The 18,574-nt window shown below is 44.3% G+C and overlaps 2 protein-coding genes across 2 annotated transcripts; one reads left to right on the forward strand and one right to left on the reverse strand.

The window, feature by feature from the left end:
• The first annotated feature begins 11 nt into the window (after window positions 1-11).
• On the forward strand, window positions 12-4,640 carry LOC134178332 (6-phosphogluconolactonase-like). The gene is made up of 2 exons (XM_062645194.1): window positions 12-319; window positions 4,020-4,640. The coding sequence occupies exons 1-2, from the start codon at window positions 32-34 to the stop codon at window positions 4,491-4,493; spliced, it is 762 nt and encodes a 253-aa protein (XP_062501178.1). The 5' UTR covers window positions 12-31; the 3' UTR covers window positions 4,494-4,640.
• On the reverse strand, window positions 4,589-5,884 carry LOC134178331 (histone deacetylase 3-like). The gene has a single exon (XM_062645193.1). It carries the CDS (start codon window positions 5,882-5,884, stop codon window positions 4,589-4,591), a length of 1,296 nt encoding a protein of 431 aa, XP_062501177.1.
• Window positions 5,885-18,574: the final 12,690 nt, after the last annotated feature.

The following is an 18,574-nucleotide window of genomic DNA, read 5'->3' on the forward strand; positions in this document are numbered from 1 at the left end:
ACGCACTCAGTCTTGCGTAGCTTGCTCACATATGTCAGCTCCAAAGCCGATTGTCCACGTAGCAGACTCAGATGCTGCTTTAGCTAGTACGGTTTATGACTACGTTGTAGAGCGATCAGCCAAAGCAGTGAAGGAGCACGGATTTTTTTCAATCTGCTTGTCTGGAGGGAGCGTCGCCAAACTGGTGGGAGACGGGCTGTGGAAGAAGAAAAATGTTGACTGGCCAGCTTGGCGTGTGTTTTTTTGTGATGAGAGACATGTAAATCTAGATAGTGAGGACAGCAATTACAATGCACTTCAGGATACTTTCTTTGCAAAGGTACACGTGACCGGTGATATTATACAGGAGTAAAGAGTAAAGTTTGCTTGTAGGAAGTGGGGTTCATTGTATGTTGTGTTGTATGTTGTGTTGTCGATCGGTTGTTACTCGTAGGTAATCCAGGGTAATTTGATACACGCCCGAATATTGCTACGTATGAGTGTTGTAGTCACTTGATCTTACTACCGTATGGAGCAGTAGCCTTTTGCCAATCAGCGTGTAGGCGACCATCTCTGAAATCTTAATCGTTCTTGAGATAATTCGGGACTCGTCAACACCGCTATCCTGTGGGTGGGGCAACTTCGTGAACAGAGTTGTGTTCTGGCAACTACAACTTACGAATGGTTGTAACTATTGCTTGCTTGGGTACGTTTCTCTACTGCATCTATTGTGGTACATGTAGCGACAAATAAGGCATATCTATTAGATCTTTCTCTGTACCCTAGCTAGGGAGTGGCTGTGCGGTGTAGGAGGCGTGTTGTTGCCATTGCTTCGCCGTCCCGGATGTCCATGTAAGTAGCAATCGACTTGCTATGAAACTCATAATCCTACAGTCTGCGTCAAAACTATTGACACATTTTGTGATTCGTCTCTATGTCGTCGTTTTGTGGATGGTTCAGAACTGCATCCGCTTAAATCGGCAGGGTACCTTGGATTAGTGTTTGATGAAGACCTAAGCTTCAAAGTTCATGTTAATGCAGTTGTCAAAATGTTTTCAAATGATAGGTGCGTTGCGTAGGTATGGTCATTGTCTTACCAAGGAGGCTAAATAATCTTTCTGGACAGCTGTCATTTAAGCCTAGTTCACAGTACGACACTAGCACAAACGTCCTGCGAGCGTCCTGGACACTGACAATGAGCGAACATCAGCGTCACACTGACGCTTGCACGACGCTAGGCGAGCGTTCTTGACGCTGGAATAGAGAAAAATTCTAATCGAGCATCCTAGCCAGAAGTGACCCAGCATCCGATGACATCACATGCTCATTTTCAACCAATCGAAAGTCAGTCAGGGCAACTGGACGTATCCGGTATATTCTATTCGGCATCGATCATTGATTCGTTGATGGAAGTTTTCATTGAGTGTGTGCGTGCTTTTCCATGCATTTAGCAAGTTCAGTCTAAGGACTACAAGGACCTAAGGATGAAAGAATACGCTTGAGACTACGGCGCAGCAGCAACAAAGCAAAATAACGTTATCCATGCCTGTTGTGAGTACATTGTACAAACGTGGTTACTTTGCAGCACCAGACCACTGTCGCAGTGTGTTCTTTGTACGATGAACGCTCATCAGATGCAATGCTGTGAATGGTGCAGCACCAGCATCTTTGCTGATGCTCGTGTGAGCATCCTTGTCAGCATCCAGGATGCTTGCAGGACGCTGTGCCAGCGTTGTACTGTGAACCGGGCTTTATGGGTGGGCAACTTCATGAACAGAGTTTTGTTCTGGCAACTACGACTTACGAATGGTTGTAACTATTACTTGCTCAGGAAAATTTCTCTACTGCATCTATTGTGGTAGTGACAAATATGGCATACCTATTAGCTCTTTTGCTATACCCAATGAAGTTGCTGTGAAGTGTAGGAGTCGTGTTTGTTGCTTTCGCTTTGCCAGCTCAGATGTCAATTCAAGTAGCAATCGACTTGCTATGAAACTCATAATCGCACGTCAACTAGTTTACTAACAGTAGAAGAGATTCAAATTCTAAACTGGAGGTAAGACGCTTCATACTCAAACAGGGTTAGATATTCACGGAGTTACCCGGTCACGGAGTTACCCCAGGTGACCCTATTGTCACAGTCTGACATTGACTTGTTTTGTTGCAAGAATTCAGGACACCTTGCAGTCGTATAGTCCTCACTTGTGGAATCTGCTTTGTGCTTTGGCTAGTCGTTCCACTGTCTCGTCTCCTACTTCGGAAGCTACTTCTCGTGTGGGAGTGCGACTATTGCTAGCTCTTTGATGCTAAAGTTTAGGGATGCCAGAGCTAGTGGAATGCTTACAAATTTAATTCTGGTAGCTAAAGGGCGAAGAAGGAGGCAATTACAACTTTAATTACAACATCATGAAGCAAGGTTTTTGCACATCGCAACAAAAATGACGTACTTTGCATCTCTAAGTTTTGAACAGTTCCTAGAAAGAGCGAAAAGCTTTCGTGTTGGTTCATTGCGTCAAATGCAGTCCACAAACATGCTTGGCACTGCACATACTTTTACTCAAGGGACTTCCATGCATGTTGTGTAGAGTCCCGTATCTAATATGGGACGTTCTCAAATATGGGACACTGGCACAAAGCTTCAAAGCAAGCTGCCTCTCCATTTTTTTTATATAAAAGCAAAAACTGATCATTCATAAATCATTTTTTTAATATTCAAGGTAATCGGTTTAATTTTCGTACCACCACAAGCTTTTTTCAAGGATAAGTCTGATTCTCCAGTACGAGACAAAACCTTCCAATATGGCACAGCTGCTAGTTCTTGCTGAACATAGTGTCTTAAATTAATCATGGATTGGGTATTCAGTCAAGAGGGACATGTCTCTTCTACCTACAATGTAGGAGTCACGTTTTTTGCTTCGTGCTTCTTCATGCATGACCATGGTGTCTAGGTGGACTAGACACCATGTACAGGATGAACGCTCGATGGCTGGATTCTCGTAACACAGCTACCAAACAGAGAGAGGTGGAGCCTTACGATGACATCACATTCGTCTGTTGGTCAGTAATGACACCACTTCTCATCTATTGGTCGGAATAGCTTCATTGGCATCTGCGCTAATCGAGTATAAATACAGTCTGCCAGACGACTACTATACTCTTAGCCTGGAAATCCGGGCCTCGGGTAATTATACTTTGTGTTATATTCCTGGCAGCAGGTAAACGTTTGACACTGCATGTGTGTCTCTGTGCATGTCAGTCAACCTTTGCCAAGTGAGTTATGACAACCATCAGAAACCAATGCGTTTGCACAAACTAGGAAGTTTGGTATACAGATATCTAGAATCAATACCTCTAATTAAAATTATCTACTTAATTTACAGTATAGGTAACTTTTGTGATGTTAGTTTGGGTATGTAGTAACTACTTGCTTAAGTGATTGTGTGTCGATGACAGACACTCAGTTGTTCCCTGTTTTGACATACAATTGTCATGGAATATAAGTCCAAGTCTAACTAAGATGTACCTGTATTTGCTAGTAATTGAAGCTGTGATCTAAGCAGACTTGGGTGAGCTAGAGCAATGAATAGGTCTCAACTGGAACTGAATTTCAAGTTGAAGAATTATTTTTGGGTTTTATTGTTGGTGTTATGTGTTGATTGTTGGCTTTGTTTGTGTGTCTGTCTGTTTGTATATTAATAAAAATTTTGTAGATTGACAGACTATTGTTGAATAGTACTCAGTGTATATGTGTAGCAGGACAAACTACTTTATATAGCAATTGATTTAACTTAACATGACATGACATTAGATCAGTATCTTGTATAGAAGATAACTGATAACTGCATGCTTTTGAGTCTGAGTATTTGGAAGCTTTAAAGATGTGTCACAGCTTGTAATATTTGGCAAGGGTTATGGGTCATATCTTACGTGCACTTGCATGCCATATAACCTGCCATGCATGCATTCATGAACCTTCAATTTAGACATTATATACCTTTATCTATATCACAATTATCTAATGTTTTGATTTGAATTAATAGGTACCGATTAAACCAGAACATGTGTATACTATCAACCCAAAACTTACTGTTGAAGGTGCAGCTGATGACTACACAGCTAAAATTCGAATTGTTTATCCTGGAAGTGACATACCCAAATTCGATTTGATGTTGCTTGGTATGGGGCCTGATGGTCACACTTGTTCTCTATTTCCCGGACACCCTCTTCTTCAGGAGAAAACAAAAATTGTTGCTTCCTTGAGCGACTCACCTAAACCACCACCTGCACGGATCACTCTGACTCTTCCTGTTGTCAACAATGCCCATTGTGTTATGTTCATTGTAATGGGTTCCAGCAAAACTGGACCAGCAGCAAAAGCATTGGATCTTAACAAATCTGTTGATGATGACGATATGCCACCTGCTGGAAAAGTTAGATTGTACCATGGAGAATTACACTGGTGGATGAACCAGGCGGCAGCAGCTGAATATCAGGTGCAGCAAGCCAAGAAATGACAGTTGAATCACAACATTGATTATATTATAGTTAGCGTACAACTAACAGTTTTGCAATGGCAACATTCAATATATAGTAGTATAACAATATTTAGTCAAACATCTATAGGAAGTGAATCGCGATCAATATCTTTGTCACCACTATAAAATTCATTGTCTGCTTCTACCCATGCATCTTCCTCTTTCTGTGCCACTCGTTCATCTGGGTTTGGATCTCTTGTTTGTTCAAACGTAAATATGTCTGGTGGAATGTGGTGCATTTGCACTCCAGGAGCTGCCTGCAGTAGTCTCAGATTTTCAGTGACAGTTTGTTTAATCTGATCCAAATACTGGCGGTTATTTTGGTTCTCAATGCGTGTCAGAGTGTCAGGATGAAGAGTATAGTCAGGGCCAAAGTACTCAAAGTACTCATTGTAAGGCAATTCATTGCTAATTGGAGTATCCAACAACAGGGATGTTTCATATGTCCAGCACCTTGCCACATTACGTACCGTATATCCTCCACCACCAAGAATTAAAAGAGGCAAATTCAGCCCTTTGACAAACTCCACACAACTCCCATGTCCTTGAATACTCAGATTGAAACAGCCCAATCGATCACAACCTAATGAATCTGCACCACACTGTAGAACAATACATGAAGGCTGGTACCTGTCAACGCATGCTTGGACTATTGGACGGAAAATGTAAAGGTAACTCTGATCATCGACTCCATCTCTCAGAGGTACGTTGACAGCATGATGCTTTCCTTGCTGAGATCCTATCTCGAACATACTCCCTGTCCCTGGAAAGAAATAGTTACCATATTTGTGGAATGAAAGGGTCAGTACTCTGTCGGTTAAATAGAATGCCTCCTGCACACCGTCACCATGGTGAATATCGATATCAATGTACAGTACTCTGGCGTGATATTTCAATAATTCTAATATTCCAATTACGATGTCATTGATGTAGCAAAATCCTGATGCTTCATACTTCTTTGCATGATGCAAGCCCCCGGCCCAGTTAACAGCTACATCGCACAGTCCATTGTTGAGCTTGATAGCTCCTTCAAGCGACCCTCCTGTTGAAATAGAACACAAATCGAAGAGTCCTGTAAAAACAGGACAATCTTCGCCCACATTAAACTTGGTCAAGTGATCTGTGTATGACGCTGTATTGTGTGGAGTGATACGTTTCAAGAATGAGACATAGTCTGGCGAGTGAAAGCGTGCCATGTCGTGCTCATTAGCGCGGTAAGGACGATAGACATCCATTTTCTTGTACAGTCCGTAGTGAAGAACGAGACTGTGAGTCAGAGCCAGCCGTTGCGGCTTCATAGGATGCCCCGGACCGTAGTGAAAATTACCAACTTCGGGATCGTAAAAATAGGAAACTCGCCTTTTGAACATACCGAGTAGCCTCGAACACCCAGACCTTTCAACTGCTGTCGCGCATGCTAGCGCTGACTTCTCTTGAATAGCTTTTGACAGCAAGGTCCTAGGGACACTCTAAACACTTAGTTTTAGAGCTCATGGTCGTTCTTTGGGTGTGCATTACAGAAATCGTATGGGCACGTCGAGGATATAGGTTGTTAGTCCCCACGAGGGTAGTGGCAGCTAATCTTTGGGTGTGCATTGCAGGTATCGTATGGGCACGTCGAGGATATCGTTGTTATTCCCCCAAGGGAGTGGCAATTAACTAAAAGCGAGATAATTACCGAGACGGAATGACAGCATACCAGAGATTGTACTAGGCAAAGCCATTGGTTGGTTTGAATTACCGTTTATTTTGAGCTGTAAGTAGGTAAATCTTACTTTCTAGGTGTTTGTCAGTGTAACCATTCTGTTTAATTAACTAATTAGACGGAGTCTAAGCGCGTTGGCCGTCTAGTAGCTCACTAGCTAAGATAATTATGGCATATCATATCATCTGTGCGTTATTGAAACCAGCTGAGTTGTGCTGTTGATTATAGCAACGGTAGGGTGACAGCGGTACACTGTCGAGGATATCAGCGTACATGTGTACAAACGACCTGCTGTATTGACCAATCAAAGTTGGCAAACCCCACGTGACATGATATGCAAATTTGTATCATGTCACGTGGTTTTTGGCAACCTTGATTGGTCAATACAAAGGGTACAATTCGTTTGTATGATTATACATACCCAGCCTCGACGCTGGCCATTTCTTCGCCTTACGTGTGGAGTAGCGCGCGCGATTATGCGTAAGGTTCACATGACCGGAAACGAATTTGTCACCGTAAGGCGAAGGTTATTCACAGTCAGTGAGTGGAGTTTGAGAAGTGTCAAAACAAGAGTCTGCAGGCAACTGAGGGGAACGCCCATACACTAGCTCAAACGAACAGTATCTAGTCGATGCCTGTTTTGCTGATCGGTACGAACCCAACAATGAAACCAACCACAGATCCCAATCGTTTGGACTATTGCTGCAGTATTTAGTAAGCATGCTGATGAGTGTGCGATTCAGACGTTCGACTAAACCGTCACATTGAGAATGACCCAGAGTAGTGCACACCTTAGCAATTCCCAAGAGCGGTCGCATAGCTCTTTGATTAGTGCACTCTCAAAGTTTGGGCCTTGATCAGAAAGCAGCATAGCAGGTACACCGTGGCGACTCACAACCTCTTCTACAAGCGCTCGGGCGTCAGTTTCGGCCTTCTGATCTTCCAGAGAAACAGCTTCCGGCCAGCGAGTAAAATAGTCAGAAACCAGCAAGACGTATTTGTTGCCGCGTTGTGTCACAGGCAGTTCCAGAATATCCATGGCTACCATTTCAAATGGTCTGCCCACTGGAATAGATTGAAGGTTTGCTCGTTCGGAGCGATTGGGCTTACGGTAGCGTTGGCATTTGTCACAAGTTTTTATATATTCAACAACGTCTTTCGAGTAATTGTGCCAATAAAACCTTTCTCTCACCCGATCTGCTGTTTTGTCTGTATGCCCAAGTGACGACCAAAGGAATCGTCATGACGTTGTTGTAACACGTCGTGGACGAGAGAAGTTGGAAGTATTTTAGTTGTAGTTGGCCCCTGTCGCCCGAGCTACAAAGTCTACAAAGTTCGCCGTCCTGTATCACTAGTTGGCTCCATATTTGTCGATATCGTCGCAAGGTTCCGGAACGCCATGGTCCGCTTGGAGGTGGACAGACGTTACTGGTCACTAACTTGTCGATTACCCGTCGCAGTACCGGATCTCTGCGCTGGAGGTTGGCTAGCTCCGCGTTCGTATAACTAGGAGCAATGCTGATGTTTTGACATACAACAATATCAGGGTGACAAAGACTTGCAGGCTGCTTCGTATCCTCACAAGAATGGGGCCGTCGTGACAAGACATTAGCATCCGTGTGGTCCACCCCGCTTTTGTAGTGAACTTTGAAGTCGTATTGGCTCAGTTCATTCACCCAGCGGGCGAGATGGCCTTTTGGTCCTTTGAGAGATCGCAGAAGCGTCAATGGCTGACGGTCCGTGATAACTAGAAATTAACGTCCATAGAGGTACGGCCGGAAATGAGCAATGCCCCAAACGATTGCCAGGGCTTCTTTTTCAATGACTGGGTAGTTGGTTTCTGCAAAGTTTAGTTGGCGGCTAGCGTAAGCAAGAGGGCGTTCAGCTCCGTTTTGGACTTGAGATAAAATGGCACCAACTGCAAAATCGCTAGCGAAATGGTCTGGAGTGGATAGTGTGCTCGCCTGATACGGTAATTGACTTGTTCGGGTCTTGAGGGTCGATACATATTCAAACTTTGTTGTTTTGCTTCCTCACGGTGACCATCGATGAGACCCAAGTAGGTTCTGTGAACGGCTCTATGACTCCTTCTTCTGTCATTCTGTCCAACTCATCTCTGATGGCATCTCTCAGTGCCACAGGTGCCCTACGAGGTGCATGAATTACAGGTACTGCATTGTCATCTAGTCGAATAGAGTAGTGTCCTGGCAGACAGCCTATATTAACCGTCGTTGAAAATTTATAGGAAGAGTGGCAAGAGTCGAACCGTGATAACGCACTGCTTGAGCAGCGGCAAGAAGTCGTAAAAGTATCGCCATTGTATATACTATAGATTACATATGTCTAATAAGACACAATTTCGCTGTGTTCTATAACCTTGACAGTGAGTGGACCAGAGCAAAGGTTATGACCTAATGATGACGTTTGCGCTTCTCTTTGGCGTTTCTCAGCTTCTGTTGCAATCAACTTCGCTGGGTCTCTTTTGTAAGACGTATGCAACTATGCTCGAATAGATCTGGCACCAACGTTTTAATAATGTCGGTCCAGAGTTTTATACTCTCCGCGGAGGTCACTTTCCCCGCTCCAGAGTTGCTAGAATTCGTTGAAACACTCGATCAATTGTTTTCTAGCTGTATGAAATTGAATCGGTCCGGGATCTACATTGGCTATGGCATCTTTGTAGATCCCGACGTGTTTCTTCACCATCTCGATAAATCTGTCGGCGATACGGATATTCTCGACCTCATTTCTATATTCTCTCTTCGGTGGTGAGATGTGCTCGTTTCAACATAGTGACATTGTCACATAGGGAGCATCTAACCTTACAAGATGTCCCATGGGCATCAACCTGCCTTCGACCTCTCTGGCCACTCGCTGGGTGATCGTCTTACCGAGATCGATGTTTTACTGTAGATCGACAAACAACAGTGCCCAATAGCAACATCACCAGAACTCAGAGGTCTGGGTGGACCGACGATGTTCTTCTGAGTCAACTCCACATCTTTGATGATGAAAACTTCAATCCCGGTTTTCAATTTGGGTATGTACCCGTGATATAATAACAGCCTATACCCTAGGATGCTCGTGGGTATACAACATTGAGTCATTTACGTCTAGCAGCGTAATCAACCACCCGGTTAATACGTCGAACGAGCGGTAGCAGGTGACCAGATACCTCCATAGTTATGTAGAATGTTCCTAAGAATAGCTTATAATTAGATATGTGATCACGTGCTTTCGGTATCGTAGAGTATATAGCAGAGCACTCTATAGTAATAAAGTGTCTTTCGTTTGTTCTACGATCCTGCACCCGCCTCTCACTACATCTGGTGAAGAACCGTTCGTTTGGTTTTGAAGCTTTGGTGCCTTCGTTATGCCTCCGCAAAAAACTAAAAGGTCACAGGCACGCCAAGATCGTTCGATTAACCCAGAAGATCCTGTCCACTCTCACCGTCTGGATCCTGCACCTCGCAGTTAGCTGGTTCCAGTTCAACTGGACAAGTTTTGGGGTGACGACGGAGAAGATTTGGACAGTTGGCTTTTCCATGTCACTTCAGTGGCACAACTTGAACGCTGGTCGCCCCAAATTCAACTTCGACATGCTGCGGTAGCTTTGGCTGGTCGTGCTCGTGCAGAGTATTGCTCGTTTGTTGCAGTAACTCCAGAAGCAGACCTGTCGTGGAACTCATTTGAATCGTTCCTGCACACTCAGTTTGGGCCAAAGAATCCGGTGCGTTACTATACTCGAAAATTATTGTCTTTTTGTCAGGGCGGACATAAAACCGTGTCGGGTACAGCTCTCGTTTTCGCCGTACTTTACTGCAGTTGCACACGGCTCAGGTCTAGGCGCTACCCGACCTCACAGTGGTCACTTGGTACCAGGAGGGCCTTCGTCCGGAATTTCAAGTAGAATTGGAAAGAGATCAACCGAGTAATTTAGCAGAAGCCATTCGAAGTTAGGAGGAAAGCTGGAAGGCTTTGCAAACGTGAAAGAAGCCCACTTCCTGCACCTGACGGTACAGCTGAGTGCTTTGCGGTTACCCGCTCTCAATGGAAGTCCAATGGCTCGTCTGGTGGGCAACTGCAACAGCCACCGACTACGGTACTTTCATCGCCTTCTGACCACTCCATTGTTTTGCTTCAACAGTTCGTTACTCGGCAATCACAATTATCGGCACAACAAGGTCACGTCATCAAGCTCCTTCAGTCACAACAGTCGACTTCAGTATCCCCCGCATCCTTTTCTCGTAGTTTTGTCCAGTCTGGTCCTACAGCTTCCGAGTTTCGTGGTGAATGCCTTTACTGTCATAAGTATGGACATCGCATCGCCTAGTGCCCCAAACATCTGGCACGAGAAACCGCTTCTCGTTTCCAGTCTCAACCTCAGTCTAGTCAAACATCTGTTGCTCCTACCGCAATTCAAACACCTGTCGCCACTACTGCTCGCTTCGTTGATTCACAACGCAATTCTGCCCCTTCATCCGGTTCAAGTTTCCACTCAATCACCGCAGCGCCCCCATAATCCAGTCTACGTTATTGACTGCGAGGAGTCAAGTTCAGAGATTCTTAATCCTCCACTTTCAGCTGTTTTCACTTGTCACCTCACTGTTGACGAAACTGAAATTACTTCTTGTGTTATTGACTGTGGAGCCGCTGCCTCGCTTGTTTCTCATATTTTGTCGAAGGTCTCGGTCGTGACGTCACACCGCCGTCAGCTGTTCCACGCACTCTCATTGCGGGGGATGGTGGTCAACTTTATGTGGTTGGTCAAACACAACTCACGTTGTCTGTTGGCGATAAGCAGATTACTCATTCATTCGTGGTAGTCCAAGACTTTTCATTTCCTGTTCTCTTGGGTTCCGAATTTTTGCGACTTGTCCGTGCCGTCATTAGCTACCGGAATGGCACTGTCACATTTGGCGGCCCCGGTCCAAGTCAAAAAGCCACAATCTCTATTTTCGGCGTTTTTACCGATCAGGATGGCACTGCTGCTTCCGTCGGCCTCACTGGTCCTGTTGGCCGTGTTTGCGTTCTTACTGTCTCGCAGTCTATTCCTGCACTAGTGGAGTCGACCGTGACTTCTACCATTCCAATCTCTACTCATTGTGCCGACTCACCTTCTGCCTCGGACGTACTCGATTATCCAAACAGCTCTTCGTCACCTAAGCAAGCAAGTGCTTCCACTTTTGTCAACGAGCATCTTTGTCCGTTACAAAAAGCTAAGTTACGTACTCTGATTGGCTCGCAGTACTGCTGGTATTCCGGCACAACGGTTTGGTTTGCAGATTTATAACTTTTGCTTGTTCATCCTGTCTTTTCGTTTGCTTCTTGTTTAGTCGTTTCGTTTTGCTTTGTGAATACTGTTTGCTTTAGCTCACATGAGGACGTGTGCCCCAAGAGAGGGACGTATTGTAGAGTGTACCTAAGAATAGCTTATAATTAGATATGTGATCGCGTGCTTCCGGTATCGTAGAGTATATAGATAGTAATAAGTGTTTCACTTGTTCTACGATCATGCACCAGCCTCTCATTACAGTTATGGCATCAAATTCAGTCATAGCTGTCATTGCGCACAATTCTGTGGCTATAAACTAGAGACGTTATTTGTCTAATAGGGTGCAACTTTTAGCATAGGGATACGCGTGGGTGGGTGCAACGAAATGGGTTGCTCGAGCTCTAGTAGTATATCTGGTGTCACAAATGATACCACCTGACACTCTCCCATGTTCCGCAGACTCGAGAGGCTGAGCAGCCCCGAAAGGGGTGCGAAAACCCGAAGAGGATGCAAAAATATGTGAGAGGGGCAGGTGGTATCACTTTGACGCCAGATATACTACTGTCTGTCTCTCTTTTTAAGATCGCTAGACTCAAAGTTTACCACAGAGGCCAACCAAAGATCGACCGCAACGTACGCATGCAAATCACAGCTCTGCACGGAGTCCTGCGTTGAGTGCACATACCACGCTTTGTAGATGGTCTACAGTACTCGTTCAATGCATGCAACGTACGACACCGTGAGCGACTAGAAGTTGCTTTGCATGCGCTGCATGCCTATTCCTCCAAGTATAAAGGAAGACAAAGGAGAAGACGACATACAGGTGTAACTCATACACTAACAAAGTGTGATATCAGACGGAGAGAGCAATTGACTACTCAGTTTCAAATGCATTAGTAGAGAGCCAATAGCGACGGGCATTGCTATCAGCAGTTATCGTGATTACACGTGCATGCAAAAACACTAACTAAACGTGTAGAATCCTGATTGGAGGATAGAGAGTCGGCGGTTCCTTTGAGTGGCGAATGTCTCGAGCCGGTCTTTCTCCGCCGCGGGGGGAGATGACCGGCTGAGCCTACGTGCACTCGGATGCCAGGTAGAGGCTAGTGTATATATGATTGCTCTAAGTGCCATTTCGTCCCGTCTGTACGCGGAAGTGGCGTTATACAAGAAGTAGACCGTCCGTACGCACGCAGTGCGGCAGGACGGTGGACGGATCGGCGCACCGACGCTGCCGGGCGGGACTGGCTCGCACGTGCGTTCGCGCTCGATTCACCGGGAACCCCTCTCGGGGACTGAACTCGGGTGGGCTTTCTTTTGTTGCTGAAGTTGAATCATGCAATTAATGGGAAGTAGAATCGACGAGGGGCGGGTTCGATTTCCACTGCCCACCGCGTGCACTCGAACTTGCCGGGGGTAGGCTAGTACATATAAAGGCGAGCTGTCTGTCTGTCTGTCTGTCTGTCTGTCTGTCTGTCTGTCTGTCTGTCTGTCTGTATGTATGTATGTATGCATATATGTATATATGTATGTATGTATGTATTATGTATGTATGTATGTATGTATGTATGTATGTATGAATGTATGTGGCGCAATTGGTTAGAGTGTGCAGTTGGGAGATTGGCAACATCCGGGACCTTCGGGTCAGAGTTTGAGTGCGGAAGGGCCACATACATAAATCCTCTTGGGCAAGGAACTAACATACAATGGCCTCTCTCTCCGGAGTGTCAGTTCTGTCCAGCAAGTATGAAGTATGAAGTATGAAGTACGTACAGCAAGTATGACGTACCTGGTGACATGATAGAGTGACTGTTGAAAGTTTAGAGTATAGCAAGTTTAGTCATTGCAGTATCAAACCTGGACCTTAGGGGTTCTTGTATGTACGTATGTACAAACAAAAAATGTATGTATGTATGTATGTATTGCGAGGCCGTTGTGGGTACCACGTTTGTTCGCGCTGCAACGTCTCTAGACTGTTGCCAAGTTATAACAGGTTTTCTTTTCACGTTCTGTGCGTTTTCGGTGAGCTAAAGAGCCACCCTATCTTAATATCTGGTCAGTTGCAAAAACGGCGAGTCTTGTTGGATCAGCCTTTGTTTGCAAGCCATGGCGGGCTCTTTGGAGCGTCCGCTCACCATTGTTTTGGACAACGCAGAAGATTTGTCTACCCGTGACGTAATCACTGCATTACATTCTGTCGTGCAAGAAGAAGACCTCAAATTCGTGACTCAAGTAGGCAACCAGGGATCATTTCAGATTACATTGGGATGCACCACCGCAAGAGACACGGTGCTAGGCACGGGCTTCGATGTAAACCACCAACATTATCAATGTTATTCAATTGACATACCAAGAAACAGAGGACCACCGACAGCATTTGTTTCGGTTAAAATGCCATACGAAATTCCAGATGAAACGGTCACCACGCTACTCAATAATTACGGCCAGGTAACAAACATTCATTGACGTTGCTATTCCTTTGCGCCTTCCACAGAAACCGGACTGCGCATCTTTACAGTGAAAAATCGCAGGGGAGAGTTTCCGACATCCTACAGGATAGGGCGATATGTATTACGTTTCTACCTACGCTATGCTGGACAGCTGTCAAGGAGTTATAGGTGTGATTCAACAGACCATCAGATACGAGACTGCCCTCAACCAAAATGGTTTCGTCGTTGTCATCGGTGTGGAAGCACAAGAAACACTCGGCAATGGATATAGTGAATGTTGCGCAACAAGTTGAATAAGGCGATGACAACAATGATGATCTTTATCAACAAGTTGAACAAAGTGTCGGCATTAATGAGGATTCTTATCAACAAATTGAGCAAAGTGTCGACAACAATGATGATCCCTATTATGAACAATCAGATACCGACCTGTGAACAGATGGCACAACGCAATGCCAGGAACAAATGAGCGATGAGGACGAAAATGAACAACGGAACCGAAAGCGCTCACTTACACCCACTACAGCACAACCCAAGAAACAAAAAAAGAAAAGAGAAAGAAGCAAAAATAGCAATCGGAAAATAGATATAATTAATCTCTTGTCATCGGAATCACCTCAGCCTCCCAATTCGCCTCCTCTCGGATCGTAGTCTACTTCGTCCAGCGACATCACTAATTTTGTTTTGTGTTTTAATAGTCTTAATAATGGCAAACAACCTTGTAATTTCTACCCTTAATGTAAGGGGAATAAATGATCCACTCAAGAGACACATCTTATGTTCGTGGATGAAAACGAATCATGTTGATATTTTAGCTCTACAGGAAACTTATCTAGCCCAAACTCCCTCTGACTGGTCTACTCAATTTCCAGGCTATGACAGTTTTCACTCATTTGGAACTAATCATTCTCGTGATGTTTCTTTTATAGTCAAACGTCATCCAGACATTACATCAACATTAATACGTTCTGATCCAAGTGGACGCAGTGTCACTGTGCTCATTCGACAGGGAGATGTATCTTTCTATCTGACAGCTGTTTATGTTCCTGTTCAATGTCTTCAGCGAACAGAGTTTCTGTCATCTATGTCAAAATTATTGTCTTTATATCCAAACAACTTGGTATGTGGAGACTTCAATTGTGTATTCAATCATCGTGTTGATCGTATGTCTCTCTCTACGGCAACACCACGCATAGCGAGTCATAATGCGATTCACAGCTTTATCAAAGAATTGGATTTAGTGGATATATATCGTAAAAGAAATTCTACTACCTGAGGATTCACCTGGACGCAGCCACATAACAACGTGGCAGAACGACTAGACATGTTTTTCGTCACCCACAGCCTCAGATCCGATGTTACAGATGTCTCAGTCAAAGCTACAGTCTTTAGCGATCATCACAGTGTTCTGTTAATCTTAATTTAATGGACGACTAAAGCAATTTCACATCACTTTTAATGAATGTGACGTCATACTATTCCTGATTGATTTTTGTGCCCTCCCCCCTTCGATCGGGTTCTGGTTCCGCCTCTGAAAGTCACAGAACGACTGTAAGGAAAGGACACAGTTATTGGAAATTCAACATCTCGTATCTACAAGAGGAACGATTCGGTCACGTATCACGTCACTATGGACATCTTAGAGAAAAGAAAAAGCGAGTTTCCCGTCCTTGCGAGAGTGGTGGGATATAGGGAAGGACCGTGTGAAATCATGTTGTATAAGCTATGGAACTGCCAGATCTAAGAAACATATGGAGCATAGGACGAAAGTCAAGAAGTCTTTACAACATCCTTTTACGCGTCTTTAAAATGGTGACATTTTAGCAGGCAAAGCCATAGAACGCTACAAGATTGAATTACAAAATTTAGATAAAGAAAAAATACGAGGTCAGCATGTTAGATGCAGGGCAGAATGGCTTGACAAGGGAGAGGCATAATCAAAGTACTTCGCTTCCACAGAACAACGTCATGGAGGGTGGACGTCATCACTTAGTCAAGTTGGAAATAGACGGAGCAGTGATTAACACCCGTAATCGCCTCCTACAGGCAGTGGCAAAGTATTATGAAGACCTGTACTCAAAGGAAGCAGTAACGTCAAAATAGCAAAAAAGACTTGATTCAATTGATGTTAAACTGACCGAGGAAAACAAGGAATTCTGTGAAGGCACTCTGACAGAAGATGAATGTACCGAAGCGCTAAAAATGTTTAAATCGAGCAAAGCACCAGGTTTAGACGGTCTTCCATTGGAGTTCTATCGAGTATTCTGGACGTTAGTTAGCGAGGATTTTGTCCAAGTGGCAAACGAGGTTCTGCAGTGTGGAAGTCTTTTGGCCTCCCAACACGCAGGTGTTATACGTCTGTTATACAAAAAAGGGAAACGAAGTGACTTGAACAACTGGCGTCCAATCAGTCTGCTCAATGTAAACTATAAAATTATATCCAAAGCTTTGACAAATCGCCTCAAGCACGTCCTACCTCAAATCATTCACAAGAATCAATCGTGTTGCATCCTCGATCGCACCATCTCTGAAAATTGTTCTATTGTACGTGATGCCATCCATCTGTGTGAAACTACAAACACCCGAGCAGCTGTTATTTCAGTAGACCAAAGAAAGCCTTCGATAGAGTAAGTTGGGAGTACATGTTGACAGTCTTAGAAAAATTTGGATTTGGGCCAACCTTTCGTAGTTGGATCAGAGCACTCTATCATCAGGTGGATAGTCACGTTATCGTCAATAACTGGCTAACCTCTAAAATCACATTAGGCCGAGGAGTACGACAAGGATGTCCCTCTCACCAATGCTGTATGTCCTTTGTGCAGAACCGCTGGCATCAGCCATTCGTAACAACCCGAGAATAGAAGAGGTTAATATACCTGCTGTAAGTAGCAGCAGGCATTCAGTCAAAGTGGCAGCATATGCCGATGACACATGTTTCATCACAAACGAAGCAGGATTCAATGCTTTGGATGAAGTGTTGACGATGTATCAGGAAGCCTCAGGTGCACGACTTAACAGGTCGAAATCACACGGGCTGTGGTTGGGACCATAGAAACAACGTCAAGACCGACCACTCGACATTGCATGGTCTAACGAACAGATCACCGTCTTAGGTATAACGTTTCATCCAGATTATACGGCTACGGTTTCAAGAAATTGGAAAAAGTCATCGACAAATTCCAAGCAACTTTAAGTGTATGGAAAAAGAGAGATCTCTCAATTGCTGGCAGAGCCACAGTAATATCAACTTTTGCCTTGTCCAAAGTCTATTACACTGCCAGAGTTCTTACAATGCCATATCATTACTTACAACAGTTGGACCAAATTCTATGGAGATTCCTATGGAGAGAAAACCAACCTTTGGTCAAGAAGCAGTTTGCATCGGTTCCGTAAAATAAGAAAGTCTAAACGTGCCTCATCTTCGCTTTAGAATAATTTCTATACATCTACAATGGTTACAGCGCCTTTATTTCCACAGCACCAAGCACATGGTCACAGTTTGCCTATCATTGGTTCAGACCGTCCGGCCTATGTAAGTTAGGACCAGCAGTATTTGCAGCAACAGACTGGCAACCACCCGCTCGTTTTTTTACGAAACTGCCACCTTTCTACCGAAGTCTTATTCAGCTGTGGCGTTCCAACTCGGGAGGCCGCATAGCTAAGGCACCGCGCACATATGAGAAAGTGTGCAACGAACCGCTATGGGGGTAATAAAATGATTGTTGATCTGCACCAGAAACCATTGCACCATCCATCTTTAGCACGATCAGGCTTTGTTACGGTGCAAGATATATTTTGTAAACCTCGTTCACCGGAAAATACAGTATTAGCAACCGTCTACCCTACCGTTCAAAAAGCAAAAACCTTCTTCATGGTTACGTCTTCCACAAGGACCTCCTCTAAATTCAAAGCTTTACTGGTCAGATCAACTCGCTCTTTTTACCAACAGCAACGAGCCACTTAACATCAGAGACTTCACCACGTGAACAATGTATCGAAGATTACGTGAAGGCATGTTTTTGCAGTACCGGTATGCTACGCAGAATAGGACAAACAATTAAAACTACCTAGTCAACAGTGGAATATACTCTGGACAATTACAGCTGCCATACCGAAGTCACCATACGAGAGAGACTGTCTATGAAAATTTTTAAATAGGGCGCTTCCGAAAAAATCACGGTTGTATAAATGTGGATTAAGCGAGACTGACATATGCTCAGTATGTATGATTGGAAAGGAAACAATAGACCACACTTTTCAGCGCTGTTTGGTTTGGAAGTCCGTGCTGCTTCAGGCAAGAAATATACTCAAAAGACTGAACGTGAATTTGCCATTTGCACTGAACGACGTGTGTCCTTTAAGCCTTTTGTTGATGACAAAATCGCCAAGCCTGACAGTATTTTTTTGCCACACTAATCACAACTTATTGGAAAAAGAGGGGGAAACTCCCAGCAAAATCTATAATGGCTGCATTTATGTATGCCATGCGGATGAAAATACAGACAAGGAAGGTAAAAGAAAACGAGACATTAACAGCTACTGGCAACCACTTGCAGAAAAAAGAAGGCGTTATAACAGTGTTAATGTGACAATGGTTCCTAGCGAAATTGATGTATGTATGTAGATATGA

Source organism: Corticium candelabrum, chromosome 4 (genome assembly GCF_963422355.1).
Source record: "Corticium candelabrum chromosome 4, ooCorCand1.1, whole genome shotgun sequence".
NCBI lineage: Eukaryota > Metazoa > Porifera > Homoscleromorpha > Homosclerophorida > Plakinidae > Corticium > Corticium candelabrum.